This window comes from Vulpes lagopus, chromosome 18 (assembly GCF_018345385.1).
Source record: "Vulpes lagopus strain Blue_001 chromosome 18, ASM1834538v1, whole genome shotgun sequence".
NCBI classification, from domain to species: Eukaryota; Metazoa; Chordata; class Mammalia; order Carnivora; family Canidae; genus Vulpes; species Vulpes lagopus.
The window spans coordinates 20,568,205-20,585,303 of NC_054841.1; the positions used below are offsets into that span (position 1 = coordinate 20,568,205).

General features: G+C 50.3%; 3 protein-coding genes across 5 annotated transcripts in view; 1 reads left to right on the plus strand and 2 right to left on the minus strand.

Annotated features, from left to right (window-relative positions):
- PPP1R16B (protein phosphatase 1 regulatory subunit 16B) overlaps positions 1-12,536 on the minus strand; it is a 94,160-nt gene extending 81,624 nt beyond the window's left edge. Inside the window, exon 1 of one of the 3 annotated variants that reach the window (XM_041732548.1) lies at positions 12,427-12,533. The gene's annotated coding sequence lies outside the window, so the exon portion shown is untranslated. Of the gene's footprint in view, positions 1-11,794; positions 11,923-12,426 lie in introns of those variants that run through there. The other 2 variants (XM_041732549.1, XM_041732550.1) reach the window with 2 other exon arrangements.
- Positions 10,653-11,468, minus strand: LOC121477833 (proline-rich protein 2-like). Its single transcript, XM_041732369.1, has one exon. The coding sequence runs from the start codon at positions 11,466-11,468 to the stop codon at positions 10,653-10,655; it is 816 nt and encodes a 271-aa protein (XP_041588303.1).
- On the plus strand, positions 11,467-12,263 carry LOC121477834 (basic proline-rich protein-like). The gene is made up of 2 exons (XM_041732370.1): positions 11,467-11,636; positions 11,726-12,263. Exons 1-2 carry the CDS (start codon positions 11,467-11,469, stop codon positions 12,261-12,263), a joined length of 708 nt encoding a protein of 235 aa, XP_041588304.1.
- Positions 12,537-17,099: the final 4,563 nt, after the last annotated feature.

The following is a 17,099-nucleotide window of genomic DNA, read 5'->3' on the forward strand; positions in this document are numbered from 1 at the left end:
ATATACCCAACAGAAATTTATATATACATTCACCAAAAGGCATTTATAAGGATGTTAATAGCACTATTTGTAATTGTGCTGACGTGTACAAACTATTTGAAATGCTCCCCAAAAATAGTCTAGAAGAGAATTACGGTATACTAAGCCATGCACACACAACAAAGCATACTATATGATTCTGCAGATGTGAAATTCAATAAGAGGCAAAATTCATCTAAAATTCACCAGGATCATGGTTTTGGGGTGGAGGAGCTTCTGGAAAGGTACATAAAAAGAGGCTGCCAGAGTACTGGTAATATTCTGGTTTTTGATCAGGACATGGGCTACATGAACATGTTCAGTTTGTGAAAGATTCATTCACCTAAGGTTTACGTACTTCCCTATATTTGTTTTACCTTAATAAATCATTAAAATTAGAAAAAAAAAACTGATATGTGGGCCCCACCTCTAGTTTCATTGGTTTCGGGTATAGCCAGGCATTGACATTTTTTAAAAGCTCCCCAGTTGAGTCTAATGTGTACATCCAAGAACCACTGTGTTAGAACTTGGCGATGCTCCTTACAATTTCTTGGAGTGAAAAGTGCTGCTTTTTCTCCAGAAAAGTCTAAAGCAAGATGTTTTCTGTAGAACACCAGTAGCTCTAGGGATGGTTAATAGGTGTTAGATGGAGAAAGGGTTCCATTGTCAAATACATAATTTTAAAAATTCTAACTATCAATTTTTGTTGAGCACTTACTGAATTCCTAGAGCTAAGCTGCATGCTTTATCTACACCATCACATTTATCAGCACAACAAGCCTAGGAGGAAGGTACTCTTAATCCTCATTTTGTAGAAAGGTCAATTACAGCTCAGTGGGGTTAAGTAATTGCCAGGTTTACACAGTCAGTAAGCAACAGGGCTAGGATTCACATCCACACTGGCCTTGACACGGAAGCCCATACTCTTACCCGCTGCCCTAACCTGCCTCTCCAGGAAGTGCTTGACTGCAGGACTTACTAGAACTTCTACTAGGCTAATGTGAGCCATGGGGGTTGCCAAGACAGGATCATGGAATGCAGCATTTCCCAAAGTGGTGCCCTCACCTCCATTCTTCACCTTCCAACCCACCACGCACCCCACCAGTGGAGCGTTCATTCTGAAACTAGGTCTGATCCTGTAGGATTTCCCTTGTAAGGAAGGCTTTCATGCCTCCCCATTGTCTCCAGAGTCAGGTCTAAACTCCTCAGCCTCACAGTTCAGCCCATCCGGTATCTGGCCTTGATGTTTTAGCTTTATCTCTGGCCAGCCCAACCTCCTTCCCCATCCCCAACCCCTTAACACTCAATTTTCCAGCTACACCGAACCAGATTGATGGCTTCATGTTTCCACAATGGCAGCCTCCGTATGCTGAGACTCTGCTAAGTGCCAGCTACCACACACAGATTAACTTTAATCCCCACAAGCAGCCTTTAAAAACGGATATGATTATCCCTAGTAGACAGATTAAGAAATGGAGGCTCATCTTGACAGCCCAAAGCCACAACTAGAAAATGGCAGAACCAGAGCTGGGACACAGACTTAGATTCCTCTGCCACAAAGTCCATGCAATTTTCACTACACCACACACCCCCTCCTCCTCATCTTCATTCATTCTGTTCCATGGGGTGGCAATACCCTTCTTTCCCTCTAACCAGCAAACTCCTTGTTCTTTGAGAGCTGGTGCGAGTGCTGGGATGATGATATCCACCATCCCTTATAGGCACGGTGCTCAACACTCGCCTTGTCTCATTTACACAATATTGTCTCAATGCTCCTTTTCTTCCCTCCGGATCGTTCTTTATCTGCCCTGTGCCTAATGGGTTTCTTTCGCCTCCTTTCCAGCTCCAAGGCATGTGACCACCTCTCCCCTGCTGCGCCCAACACTCTGTAGTAACTGTTTCAGATCTGCCTCTTCCCTTGGACCAAATGCTCCAAAGGCAAGGGATGGACATCATTCACTGGTACATCCCAGCACACAGCCACCCCAGCACATAGTAACTATTCCCTGGGGGCCGGTGGGCAGGAGGGTAGATCCAAAGACCGAAAATTCACTGAGATTATTCCATCTGTGGCCCATGAAGGAGTGATCCTGGCTTGGAACCAGCACTGGAGAATTAAATCAGACGAAACAGATCTGGCTGATGGGGGATGTGCGGGAACAATGTGAGGGAACACTGAGGGCCCAACCCAGGACATGCCTCCCAGGCCCCGGCCTTGCCTTCCATGAGGAGCAGCACAGGGGCTTCCTGGTCTCTTTTCAACTCTGCATGCCCTCCAACAGGCTCTGTGTGCCCCGGCTTGGGTGATCTGTTGTAAAATGATGCCACAGTGGGGTTTCAGATCTTCTCGACTGTTCCCTGCCTTGTGTTGTTCTTAAGCTATCCAAGCAAATGAAGAGATATTGGGACAGTGTCCCAAAGAAAATGTGCAGCTCCAGCGTGGCTCCCACAGGTGGGTAGATCAGGCTGTCACACCCCTTTCTAGTTCTCTTTGAGTAGGAGGCCCCTTCACGAGACAGGGACATCTCTGACCTCCTCTCACTCACTGAACAGCCCTTCTGTGCATCTGCCCTACAGCGGGCACGGTCTGGATCCCACCTCTTGATCGAAACACCTATTTTTCCACGCACAGCCATGCATGGCCAGCCTCTATGAGCGCCAGGGTTGTGGGTGTTCAAATCCAGCTTTCTGCTCCCTTGTTCTCACTGTTTCTGGACTAATGTACATATTTGCCCAGGTGTGAGTGATGGATAATGAGGGCTGTGATATTCATGAAGATAGAATTTATCAAGCAGAAGTTAGTTTAACTTACGCATTCCTCTAGCACACTTGAACCACACTGCTTTGTTTTTATTTTATTTTTCCACGTGTCTGCTTTCTCTGGGAGACAGGGATCAACTTGAGGGCAGAAACTGGCTTCATTTAATTTTATATCTCTAATTCCAAGCATAAGGCCAAGTAAAATGTAGTTCTTGAATATTTAACAATCCTTGTGTAGGCACAGTCTAAAAGGTTATAAAATCGGAATTAATGTGGCACCTGACTCAGAAACATTCTTTCCAGTTTATTCTTATCAGACTGGCAAAAATCAAATTTGCTTACTTAATAATAAGGTGTTGGAGAAGGGGGTGGGGAAAGAGGCATTTGCACACACTGTTGATGGAATCGAAAGCGGTCTGCCCTCTTGGGAGGACAATTTGACGATACCCATCATAGTTTAAATCACAGGTAAATTTCCATAGGGATAACATCGTGCCAGTGTACAGAGATACGCTGCACCAGGGGGGTGTTGCAGCACAGTAGTTGTAGTAGGAAAAAAATGGAAACAATCTTAGCTGTCACAGGGAACTAGAAAATCCATCATGACAAATGTTTATTACTGCAATACCACATGGACCTGAAGACTGAGGTATGTATCTCTATGTGTTGACATGTGCTAAGATAAATCAACTGAGAAAGGAAGTTTCAACAAGAGCGCCGTAGAGGCATGTCAAAGAGAAAAAGGGATGGATCCATAAGTGAACATGGGTTTGTACGTATATAAGAAATTTATGGAAAGATTAAAAAAAAAAACATCCAGGGATTCTTCTGGGGAAAAGAAATGAGTAGCTGGGGATGATGGCTGGGGACATTTTACTTTGTTTTCCACATTTCTGTACTACTTGGATGTTAATAATGATTTTGTATTCTTTTTATAACTCAAAAGCATAAAATACAGCAATAAGAAAACAAAAGCTTGAGGGCGCCTGGGTGGCTCAGAGGTTGAGCTTCTGCTTTGACTCAGGTCATGATCCCAAGGTCCTGGGATCGAGTCCCGTATCAGGCTCCCCGCAAGGAGCCTGCTTCTCCCCCCTGCCTATGTCTCTGTCTTTCTCTTTCTGTCTCTTATGAATAAATAAATAAAATCTTTAAAAAAAAAAAAAGAAAAGAAAAGCTTGAATTTATATGTAGAAGAAGAAAACTAATGAAATCCAGGAGAAAATCTTCCCTATTTCTTTATAAGGCAACAGGCGATGTATGTAAGTCAACACTGATTCTCTGTCCAGGTCAGGGGGGAGCCAATGATGTCTACAGAGTTCCAGAAAGGAGCCTGGAGATCAGTCATTGAGATGGGCCAAGAGCCCTGGAGAAAATAAGTGTGAGCATGCGTGCCTTTCACTTGCTCTCAGAAGAGAGGAAGTAAAGCCAGTTCTGATTGAGACTCTGAATCCGTCTGGGAGCCAAGGAATTCTGAGAACCCACCAGGCTGGCACAGACATGGGTGAGGGATGCCTAGGTAAGTCACAGACTAAGTAAGTAACCTGGGTGAACAAAGTAACCCAGCTCGGCCTCCAGGGACGTAAATGACACAGGGCTCTGCACACCTATCCCCTCTACTCTGAAGCTGTCTATGCTCCCTGGGGCCGACTTTACTGATACTACAGTAATAAGTATTGCTGATATGCATCAAGTGCATCCTGTGTGCGGAGCTAAAGTGTTAATCACATCATCTCATGATCTTAGTATTCCTATTTTACACACATGGAGGATTGAGGCTCAGTGAGGTTAAGCAAGTAACTTCCTCAAGATTATAGGAAGTAGTAGAGGTGGGGATCAAACCCGGGTCTGACTCCAGAAGCAGCCAAGGTCACTGTGAGCCTTTCCCCCACCTGGGAAAGAAATCGAAAAAGGCACTCCCTCAGAGTCAGGACAGCCCGGGCGAAGCACATCAGCATTTTTGCCCAAAGAAAAACCAGAGAGTGTAATGATTTAAGTGCAAGAACAGTGAAGCCAGATGTCCGGTATTCAAATCCTGACTCCTGCACTTAATGGCTAGTGACCTGGCGCAAGTCACTGAACCTCTCTGCACCTCACTTTCCTTAGCAGTGATATCAGGGTAGCAGTAATGCCACCTCCTAGGAAGACTAAAAGGGTTAAATAAACAGTGCTTGGCTCATAGTAAGTACCAAATGTTGACAATTATTATTACTATTAAGAAAAAGGTGTCCTTCCTTCCAGACAGATGCAACCCTGCAGGGTGCAGAGCTTGGCAAGCGGAGCAGGCTAGGTTTTGGCCCCTCCCTCAGCCGGGTGCCATGGAGCAGTACACAACTCTACAACCTTCCATACTGCGCCTGCTGAGCGATGCACTTCCACACGCTGCCACTGCTTCCTCCTGGCTTCCCCTCCGCCAGCCTGGCTGTGAATCAGCATCGCTTGGCCCACTTTTTAAAAATACAGATTCCCAGGGCCCAGCCGGTTCTGATACAGATGGGTAGGGCTAGGGCCTGGAAATCTGTATGTTTAACAAGCCCCAGGCGATCAGGTGACCCAGGAACATTGTGTCCCTGGATGCACAGTTCTGGAAGCACTAGATGTCCCTCACACCTGTTCCTGCTCTTGGGAACAAGCAGCCTTGCTTTCATGTTTGGTCCCAGGTCTGGGCACACAGAGAAGGGAAGCAATAAACATGTGCCTCTGAGAGCCAGCCAGCAGAGCAGATGGCTGGGCCGACAGGCCTAACAGGCTGAATGCATCTGTGTTTGTGTGGGTACACCAGGGGCCCCTCACCTGTAGACCCTTTGCTGCTCGAAGTACAGTTCACAAACCACCAGCAGCAGAATGGCTCATCCTTGGGAGCTGGTTAGAAATGCAGAGTCGCAGGACTCAGGCCTACTGAATGAGATTCCGCATCTTACAGGAAGATAATTTGTGAGCAAGTTTGAGGCACATGTCCAACATCCCTTCCCCATCAGCATAAGTTCTAACTAATGTGCTCCTCTAACATGTCCAAGCACCCTTTGGGCCCAATCTTTTCCTTCAAACTCCCAGAGAGCCCCAGAAAAACAGGCTTTCCTAGCCCAGATCCATACTCGGTGGGCAGCAGGGGCTCACAGTGAACCTCTGTTTAAACCACTTACTTATTTCTAAGTCCACAGTAAAATAGACCTTCCCAATAAACTGAAAAAGAGACAACTCCAGCCTCTATAATTCTAGCGCATAAGACATTCTCTTCTTTTGCACAGAGTTGTGACCCCTGCTTCCCTGGCCAAAGCCATCCAAAGACATCAAATGGCCCAAAGAAAACAAGCCATGTCTTCCTGTTGGCCAGGCTTCAAGTTATCGGGCAGATTTCACACTGGAGCTTGACCTCATTAATCCAAGGCCTATCACATTGCTGTAAATGTCAGTGGAAAAATAGCCATTCAGTGGGTTTCCTTCATTCCACCAGAAAGGGAAAAACAGGAAGGCAAGAGCAGCTGTGCCCCAGCTTGGCAAATCCCAAGGGCCCAGCTGACAGGGCGTTTTCCTTGTCAGCACCTACATTCCCCTGCCCTGGCCTGCATGTCCAGATAAAGGTGGGTCCTGTATCCACATGACCAAAATGCACTGGTGACCGCAGCAATGAGCAGTGGGGTGCCCCCCAGCACCTGCTTGGGAAGGAAAATAGCTTGGTCTGAATTTCTTTGGCCTGAATTATCAATTGGCCGTTTATCATTCGAGTTCATCTAAATCTCTTCTGCCCATTCAAAATGTCCTACAAGCCAAACCTCGGGGACTCCAAGGAACACAAGGCCTTCCAAGTCCTCATTCATCCCTCTAACGCATATCGATTGTTTCCCGTGTACCGAGCTTCATGCTGGGCAGCTGGGGACACAGAGCTGAATGAATTAGACATAATCACTGACCTCATGGGGCTCACAGTCCTGTGCAACTTTTCTCAGGCTCAGCAGTATCGACATTTGGGATCGGGTAATTCTTTGTGGTGAGGGGCCACCCTGTCCAATGTAAGAAATCTAGCAGCATTCCTGGCCTGTACCCACTAGATGCCAGTAGCACCCTCCTTGCCCCCTCAGTACCTCCCCAGTTGTTACAACCAAAAAAGTGTCTCCAGATATTTCCAAAGGACTCCTGGGGGCCAAACTGCTCCCAGCTGAGAACCACTGGTCTAGTGGATAAGACAGATTAAAAGAGTAATGATCACAAATAACCATACCATCACAAAAAGTATCATGGAGGTCAACATTGTGGATATTATACCAATGTTATCTATGACATGGAAGCCAGATATTCTTTGTATGATTACAAATCTTATGAGAACTCTGGACTTTTGTGTGTGTGTGTGTGTGTGTGTGTGTGTGTGTGTGTGTATGATCTGTATTTTCAGATCACGAAATTGAGGCTCAAGGGAGTGAAGAAATTGCCCAAGGCCCCAAAGCCAGTGGAAGGCAGACCGGGGATTTGAACCCTGGCCCTAGAGTTTGCTGCCACTGGAAAAGGAAATTTGAGCCTTTGCCTTCTGAAAACAGGTAGGGTCATATGATGCTCTGACTAGCCATCCTAAAAGACTCATTCCTTCCTTGGGGTCATGGTGGAACTCAACTGCCACCTGCCACATCAATCAAGCTGTAAACTGCCTGCCTCAAGGCACATTTGTGGGACCCTGCAGGGCGGAGGGTGGAGGTCTGCCGCCCTGAACTGAGATGTGCAAGAACACCTCCTCCCCTTTGCCACGCGCCTGCACACAGGAGGCCCCAAAAATCAGGGCAAGGAGAGAATGGGGCAGTGCCCAGGTACCTAGAGCATACCCCACTGTGACCCCATCTCCAGGGTGCCTATTTCCCAGCATCCAAGTGTACACAGTGAAAGAAGCCAGATGTTCTGCAGTCAGCTTTAGATATTCAGAAGGAGCATGAGTGAAGTGGTACAGGACAGCACATAGCAGCCCTGGAGACCCCCCCCCACACACACACACACGAGTTCCTGCCACTTATGAGCTGCATGCCCTTTAGCAAATAGCCTCACCCTCAAGCCTCAGTGACCCCTTCTGTGCAACGGAGATAAATGCATCCACTCCAGTAAGTCACCATAAACATTCCATGGCAATGCAAGCAAAGACCTTGGACAGTACCTGCATCCAGGAAAGCACTTGGTACAATATTATCATCAATAAGGAGCCAGATCGTGACACTTCCTCCACCCACATCCCCTCCCTTCAGACAAGAAACTGAGTCCCAAGAAGAGAGAAACAGGTGCAGAAGTAGGAAAAGCATCTCCAGAAGAAGTGGGGGGAGGGAGGTCTCCCTGCCTTCCCGGTAGGAGGAAGAAGGGACAGTTAACGTATTAGCAGAGGGGCCGGGGCCAGCCGTTTCTCCCTTGCAGAAGTTAATCCTAGACTTTCTCGGGTGTGTAGTCAGACAACCCTCCCCAGGCCACAGGATGCCTGTTTCAGGTCAGCGAGCGTTTAATCATTTGGGACCTGTTGGCATCCCAGGGGATGGCCTCTGTCCACCTCCCTGGCTTTGCCTGCCACCCCTGCTTCCATCATGCCCCACAGTGACGATGTCCCAACTGCCACTCCTGCCTCCAGCTCTCAGAGACACCACGCACTTTCCAGCCCCTGTGCTCTCGTGCAAGCTGCTCTCTCTACTAGCCTGTCCCCCGCTCCGCTACCCACCACCTGGAAAACTGTCTCTGAAGGCCTCAACTGTGCTCCCACAGCAAAGTTTGTCCACCTGTTATTGGTCATCGTAGACTAGTAATAATAGCAACTAACATGTGCAAAGCTCTGACTAATATCTAAAAGGCCCTGAGCTGAGTGTTTCAGCCAGGCATCTGCCCGTCACCACCCGGCAGCAGGGTGGCAGATTTGGGAGTGAAGTGGCCTGGGCTTATTGGCCCAAGGCCCCCTGTCCATCCAGCACTCTATTCTCCACTCCTCTTCTTGCCCATGAAGCTGTTATCCCACACTGTCCTCGCTGCCTGTTTCCCTCACAGAGGGAGCCTTGAGAGCTGCTTGATTCATCTTGAAAGCCTGTGCTAAGCACAAGGTCTAGAATGGATCAACATCTATTGAATGAATCCACAAATCCTGAAAAATGGCAGTCGACGACAGAGGCTAACGCACAGACTTCCTGGGGACAGGGCCCATGCCGCACCCCAGTTCCCAGGAGACAGGCCTCACCTAGCCGACAGGCTTTCCCTGTCCTGAGAGCAAGGGGAGGAGGGGTCTGACTCCCCCAGGCTGGAGGCAGCAGGACCTCTGACAGGCTAGCGCAAAGGAGGAAATAGTGGTGCCGGTGACAATAACCGTTTCCTGCATTCCTGCCCACGCTGGGTGCTGCACTAAGCAGTTTCTATGCATTACGGCCTCACAGAACCCTCACAACCCCACGAAGCAGACATCATTATTGCTCCCATTTTACAGATGAGAAAACCGGGACTCAGAGTAAATAATCTACCTAGCGTCACAGAGCTTTTAAATATAGAGCTATTGTCTAGTGCCCTTGCTTTCCATATTCTGTAGCTTTCTGTAGGAGGCATCGAAGGCATCATCCAAGCTGTCCTTGAGACCAGTCTCTAAGACGTGCTCAAGGAGAGAAGGCTGTCCTGGCCTCTGCTGGAAAAACGCCATATGGGACCCCCTCTACACCAAATGGTTTGAGACCTGGGTGCAGGCAGGGTGCAGGCTGGGATAGCTAGTTGGGGGGAGGGGGCAAGGTTCGGTGGGGTTCCTGAGGGTCCAAGCATAGCTCATGAATCCAGGAATGTGACTTCTGCTATCTGCAAAACCAGGCTAGCTGCAATCTCTGTTGGCCAGAGAAAGGTCACTCTGGGGATGGAGCTGATTTTGAGAAGAATCTGAGGCCCTAATTTCCAAAGAATCCAAATGGACTCTGCAGAAAGGTTCCTGCCTCGGGGGAAATCCCACCTTCTTGTGTCAGTCACCTCTTTCCCCTGTCACTCAGGCTCCCAAACAGACTTAGCAGCTAGATTAGAATTTAACCTTCACTCCAGCAGTAAGTACCAGAATGAAGTCTGAGCAGACACTGGCCCTGCCTGCGTGTCCTTCCATGCATGCAGGGCAGGTCCAGAGAGCACCGGGATGCAAGGAGCCCCGATGCACTAACCAGAGAACATGCAGGTAGGTGAATCTCCCAGTGGGTAGAGACTGAGAGAGGGACAGGAAAGATCGGCTGGTCTTCCTGAAGGAGACTCTCCAGAGGCTGGGACCAGGAGAGGGGTCAGAAAGGTTTCGGGGTGAGAGACAGTGTTGGGTAGACTTCAGCTGACAAAGTGCAAAGCTGAATGTCCAGAGTAGCCTGGGTGACATCTTGCCTGCAACTTCCTGGTGGCCGGTGGGAGAGAAGGGGTGGGGGGAGATGTGTGGGACCACCCTGGGGGCAGGCAGGGAGCTGAAAGGGCTCACCCCGGCCCACAAGCCGCCTGCAGGCTGGAGCTATGACCAGAGCTGAGGGAAGATGTGGAAACTCCCCCAGCCCCAGAAGAACCACCCACCGGGGCTCACCGGACTCTGCTCCTGCCTGAAAGAGGAGACACGCACCACTCAAAACCATTATGAAAGGCCCCAGTATTTACCTAGGAGCATTCCTCCTACCCTGCTCCCCTGTGCCAAGCACTGCACACGGGTCCCCTCACCACCCCTGCCCACTGCCTGGTCATATTAGCCCCATTTCCTAGAGGCAACGGAGGTTCCCAGGGGCCAAGTGCCTTGCCCTCCAGCGGAGCGGTGAGCTAAGGAGCTTTATTACCAGCCTACGGGGAGGCCTCCCAGATGGAGGGTTTTCCCCGGTGTCTCAGCAGCCACAGGAAATGGCAGGGCACACAGCAAAGTACCACGCGGGTTCAAGCGGCTAACGACAGGCCCCTTCCCGAGAGAGCCCTTCGGTTAAGGGCGCCTGGTACCCCGGGGCCCTGGGTCCCGCCTGCACAGAGGGCGATTCAGAGGCGGCACCTGGTGCCCGGGGCCGCGGGGAGCTGGTGGGCGCTTCTGACCGAGAACAGGGGCCCATTATGTGGAATCCAATCACATGGGCGCGCAAGCGGCTCGGCTTTCGGTTCTGAGAAGCGCTTATGCAGCCACCTCTGCCCGCTCCGAGCTGCCCGGCGCGCCGGGTCCCGGGCTCTGCGCGCGGCCCTCCCGGCAGCACCGGATTCGAAGCTCGCCCAGGCTCAATCACCCGCTCGCGCGGGGCTGGGAGCTGCAGCAGCAGCAGCTCCCGAGGAGCCGGGTCCGGACCGGGGGAGGGGGGGGGGGTCTGCATCGGGGAAGGAGGCGGGCAGCGGGCGCCTCCCCTCCCTGCTCCCCGCTCGGGGCGGTCCGGCAGCTCCATGGGGCGCTCCGGGTGACCTTGGGGAGCCCCCTCTGCGCGACCTCTCGGGGCGGGCGACCCATCCCAGGCGCTCGGGGGCGCTCCTCCGCCGAGCCGGGGTGCGGGACTCGGAGGAGGGGGGCCAGGAGCGCGCGCACGGCGGCCCCCGGGGAGGTCGGGCGCGCCTCCCGCGGGCAAGGGGAGCGCGGGGGCTCCGGGTCCCGCGGGGCAGCCGGCGGAGCGGGCGGCGGGGCGGGTCCGCACGCGGGGACGCCTGCCCTGAGGACCCTTCCCGCCCGGGCACGAGCGCTCCCCGCGGGGACCCGGCGCCACCACGCGAGGGGGCGGCGCCCCCATGCCGGGCCCCGAGGCGGGCGCCGGGGCTGAGGGATGCTGCCCGCGCCCCCGGCAGAAGCAGCCGGAATCCCAGGGCTGCCCCAAGATCGGGCCGCGGCGGCCGCAGGCACAGCCCGCCGAGGCGCCCCCGCCCCGGCCTCGCCGGAGGACGCCCCTGCCCCGGCCCCGGCCCGCCCGGCCCGCCCGGCCTGCGCCCCCCGCGCCCCCCGCGCCCCCCGCGCCCGCCGTCCCGGCCCCTCCCCCACCGCCCCCGCCAGACCCCCGGCGCCGGGGACCCCTTCCCGCCCGCTCCAGCCGGGCAGGGGCGGCGCCGCCGGGGAACTCACCGGCTCGCCTAGCCCGGCCCCGAGCGGCTCCGGCCCTGGCTCCGCGGCCGGTCCCCGAGCCGAGCCGCAGCTGCCGAGCGGCGACAGAAGCCGGCGGAGCCCGGCCGCCAGCCCCGGCGCCGCCCCTCGGCTCCTCCCCGTGGGCGGGGCCCACGCTCGCGGGAGGTGGGTGGGCGCGCACCCGGAGCCAGCCCTGGGTGCCGCGCCCCGGGCGGAGGGGCCCCCGAGGGACACGGCCCCCCGGCCTCCCCCTCCACGTGGGCCCCTCCCCGCCGCCGCCCCACACGCGGAGGAGGAAGCCCGGGGCTGTCTTCTTGCTCCCATCCGAAGGGCCTCGGAAGCCCAGAGGGGACAGCACCTGCCCGGGTCGCACACGGTTAGTGCCAGGGCCGGAAAGTCCGTGCTCCTGCCTCCAAGGCCTGCGCAGCCTGAACCTGAAGGCTTCCTTGGCCGTCAGGGAACCCGATAGGCCTTGCCCTGGGGACGGGTTTGCGGGAGGGCAGGCTCCCCAGCAGGAGAGAGGGGAGAGATTGGAGGGAGCTTGGGGGCTGCGGCTTGCAGCGTGGCCTCCTATCATTTCCTCTTTCTGAAAAGAAAGGAAGTGAAGCTGAAGAGGAAGAAAGCGGCCGTACCTCTGCTGACGTCTGTCACTGTCTGAGGTGTGCAGGATGCCGGCAGGGGCGATGTGATGGTAAAAATGAAAAGCAAAACACTCCGAGGTGGCTTCTGTCCTTGAGTTGGAGCCTCTTTCCTGGGCTGAAGGCCCCAGCCAGCCCTCTGAACACCATCTTCTTTTTTGTTTTGTTTTGTTTTGTTTTAACAGGACAATGGATTTAACTATTTTTAAGTTGCTGTGGAGAGGGCCCTACTCCTCTTCCCACCCCCCAGGAAGAGAAGAGAAAGTTAACAAAGGGAAAAACCCCATACCAAAACATTCTCTGGAATCCACACTCCCTGAACACTGGCTTTAGAACAATAGAATTCTCTTCTCCACAAAGGGCCTTGTTTCCTGAGCTTTCTCAGCCTCAGCTTAGAGCCCTAGGCAGCCCAGGGCCAGCCAGCGGGTGTGCAGACAAGGCTTAAGTTTAGGGAGTTTTGGGGTGGTGCACAGTTATTTCAACTCCCAGCAGTCTGGTTTGAAGAATTCCTCTGGGTCATTACACACTTGCAATGTTCTTTTGAGGTGGGCAGTATAACCTGAGTTCAGTGATTTCCTGTTGGCTAAGGAAACTCAGTAGCCTTTCTTGGGGAAGTGAAAACCTCAGGGCTGGCCCTGTCCCAGGCCCTCAGGCCCCCCAAATCCTCTGAAAGCCCCCTCCCTCATTCACCCTCTGGGCTCCCTCTTAGTTCATTAATAATCCAGCTGTGAATGACACTGTTTCAGTGAGAGCAATTAGGGAACAGAGCAGGTAGGGAAGACATAAAGTGATGTTTAAAATAACCCGAGGGGATCATTGTTCTCTGCAGAATGCTTTCTTCAATTTGTCATGAGGAACTGTGGGCTGAGAGGGCGGGAATCCATCTCTCCAAGGCAGGTGTCAAACTTGGAGCTTGTGTTCCTGACATGAAGCCTTGAGGATGGGCCCTAATCCCCCATGCTGTACTGTTCATTCACACCTCTCACCATATTTGATACCAAAAGTTCAAGTGCATTTGGAATAAGGTGGAGGACTCACACTTCCAGATTTTAAAACTTACTGCGCAGCTACAGTAATCAAGACAGAGCAGTATGGGTTTAAGGACAGATACACTGATCAATGGAATAAAACTGAGAGTGCAGATATAAGCCCTTACACTTACAATTAATTGGTTTTTAACAAGAATGAGAACACAACTTAATGAGGAACAAAAGTCTTTTCAACAAATGGTGCTGGGACAAATGGATGTCCACATGCAAAAGAATGAGGTAGGACCCCTACCTCACACCACTACAGAAGTTAACTCAAAACAGACCAGACTGCCATGTCAGAGTTAAAACTGTGAAACACTCATAAGAAAATATAGCATGAATTGTGGGACATCTGGGTGGCTCAGTCAGTTAAGCATCTGCCTTCAGCTCGGGTCATGATCCCAGGGTCTTGGAATAGAGCCCCAAGTCGAGTCCCTGTTCAGTGAGGAGCCAGCTTCTCCCTCTCCCTCTGCCACTTGCCCTGCTCATGCTCTCTCACACTCTGCCTCTCTCTCTCTCTCAAATAAATAAATAAATAAAGTCTTAACAGAAGAAAAGAGAAAAGATCAGCATGAATTGTGACCATGGATTAATCAATGAGTTCTTAGATATGGCACCTAAAGCCCAAGCAATGCAGAAAAAAATAGATAAGTCAGACTTGATCAAAATAAAAAAAACACAAAACTTTGGCGCTACAAAAGTTGGGACACCATCAAGAAAGTGAAAAGATAACTGTTAATGGGCTGAATGTATCCCTCTCCCTACAAATTCACATGTGGAAGTCCCAACACCCAGTACCTCAGAATGTAACTGTATTTGGAAATAAGTTCTCTAAAGGCCCTTAGGGTGGGCCCTGAATCTAGTATGACTAGTATCCTTAAAAGAGGAGGAAAAGACATATGGGATATATTCATAGAGGGAAGACCTTGTGAAGACACATGGAGGAGATGGCTATCTACAAAACAAGGAGAGAAACCTTGGAAGAAACCAAATCGGCAGACACCTTAATCTTGGACTTCTGGCCTATAGAACTGTGAGAAAGAAATTTCTGTTCTTTAAGCCACCCAGAATATAGTATTTTTGTTACAGCAGCCCAAGCAAACTAATAACCCACAAGGTGGGAGGAAATATTTGCAAATCATGTATCTGTTAAGGTCCTCTACACAGAATATATAAGAAACTCTTACAATGCAATAAGAAGGCAGATAACTCAATTAAGAAATTGACAAAGAATCTAAATAGATATTTCCCCAAAGAAGATATATAAATGGCCAGTAAGTACATGAGGAGATACTCAACATCATTAGCCATTAAGGAAATGCAAATCAAAACCACAATGAGGTACAGCTTCAAACTTAACAGGATGGCTATAATCAAAAAGGCAATAACAAGTGTTGGCAATGATGTGAAGAAATGAGAAACTTCATACATCACTGGTGGAAATGTAAAATGGTGTAGTTGCTTTTAAAAACAGTCTGCCGGTTCCTCACAGTGTTAAACACAGCACTGCCAGATGATCCAGAAATTCCACTGGTAGGTACGTACCCAAAAGAAATAAAAGTACACATCCACACAAACTTGTACACAAGCCTTCACAGTAGAGTTCTTCATACAAGCCCCAAAGTGGAAACAACCCAAATGTCTATCAAATGATGAATGGATAAATAAAATGTGGTATATTCACACAATACCATGTTATTTGGCCATCCAAAGGAATGGAATACTGACCCATGCCACAGCATGGAGAAACCTGGAAAACACTGTGCTACGTGAAAGAAGCCAGACACAGACCACATATTGTATGATTCCACTGGTATGAAATGTCCAGAACAGACAAATATCTAGAGACAGAAAGTATATCAGTGGTTGTTAGGAGTTGGGACAGGGTTTGGGAGCAAGTGTAGCATGATTGATAAAGGACGCTAGATTGCTTTTGGGGTGATGAAAATGTTTTAAAACTGATGTGGTGATTGGTTGCCTGACGACGAATATACCAGAATCTACTGAATCGTACACTTCAAGTGGGTGGATTGTATGGTATATGAATTGTATCACATTAAAGTTTTCACCAAAAGAAGCTAAACTGTGGTTTAGCTGATCCTTTGAAAGCAACCCTGACTATGTCCTCCAAGCTTATCTCCTGTCCCCCCTTTATCTTGAGCTCACCTACAGTCTGTGAGACTTTAGGGTACATTCCAAGGCCAACAAGCATTCCAATAGACTGGAAATGTTGGAGGACCCAAAAATAAGTGGATTGGCTCCAACATATAAAATCTGCAAAATTGGTGTTTCTACAAACACAGAATTAAATATCTACAATAATTTTGTTTAGTCAACTGTGGCTCAAGTGAACTCATAGTTACATATAAATTACACAGAAGGTAGAACTGGGGTGCATTATGTAGTTGCTTTGATGTAAAGTAAGGATTCCAGGAGAGGAAAGAGCCAGAGACTCCTGAGTCTGTGGGAAAATGAACTAATAAGCTCAAAGGGATTCATTTTCAAGGTTATCTGAGCCCCTGGTTCTTAATGCCAGCCAGAGGGCAGGTGTTGGGCTGGCTACATTCAGTCATTTAACAAATACTGAGTCTGATGCCTGGCCCCCAGTTGAGCCTTGCTAGGTGGCTGGTCAAAGTGTTGACTGCGAGCCAGGCCCAACCAACAGAAGTGCAAGAGGTGCAAGAAGTGCAGAGAAGGCAGCACAGGCTCAGAGGAAAATGAGCCAGAGTGGTAGAAGGGCATGCTGGGTAAGAGTCCTGGCTCCACCGTGAACTTGCTGGGTGGTCATTTCCCCTTCCAGAGTGTCAGTTTCCTGGTCTGTGAAACTCCTTTTGTACAATACTTGCATGTGTTTGTGTATTTTTTCCCACGTCCTCATGCTTTTGAGGGAAATGACCTATCTTTGACCTGTTTTGTAAGCTTCCCAAAGAGCACAGTCAGAAATGTTTGCACATAGTGGGAGCCCAATAGAGGTGTGGAGGGAGTGCCAGATGTTTTCTGCTAGCAGGTGAGCTCAGGCCTGTGACACTGTGAGTTTCAGGGTGACTAAGAGAGGGGTTAGATGGGTTTTCATTTTTATATTCAGTTTAGAGAATCCTTGGAACCCAATGGCTCTACCCCAAGCCATTGGAATCAGATTCTGGCGGTGGGGCTCCTACGTTTAAACACACACATGTACACACAGATCACAAAAACTCCCCAGGTGAGTTGAAAATGCAATGTTGCAGCCAGGCTAAGGCTCACCCCCTAAGTCTGTGTTTCTCAAAGTTTGGGAAGCACTGAATTAACCCAGGGGAAGGGGAAGAAGAGGATGTTAAAGTGCTGCTTCTCAGGTCTGTCTTTTGCACCCCTTCTTCATTCTTTGGTGTAGTATAGGGCTTCAGGATATGCATTTTAACTGTTTCTAAAGAACAATAGATCTTAGCTAATGCCTCCAACTGCCAGGATGGTGACATCTCATCTCCAGTATCTCTTACCTTGCCTTAAGCAGGGTTTACCACATTTCCTGAGTAAAAGAATCACCTGGGGCACTTATTAAAAATGCAGGTGCCACTGTGTAGTCACCAATATAGTAACATAATTGAAGAGGCAAGGTTCATAAACATGTGCTAGAGCTACTGAGTAAAAAGTTGCAGG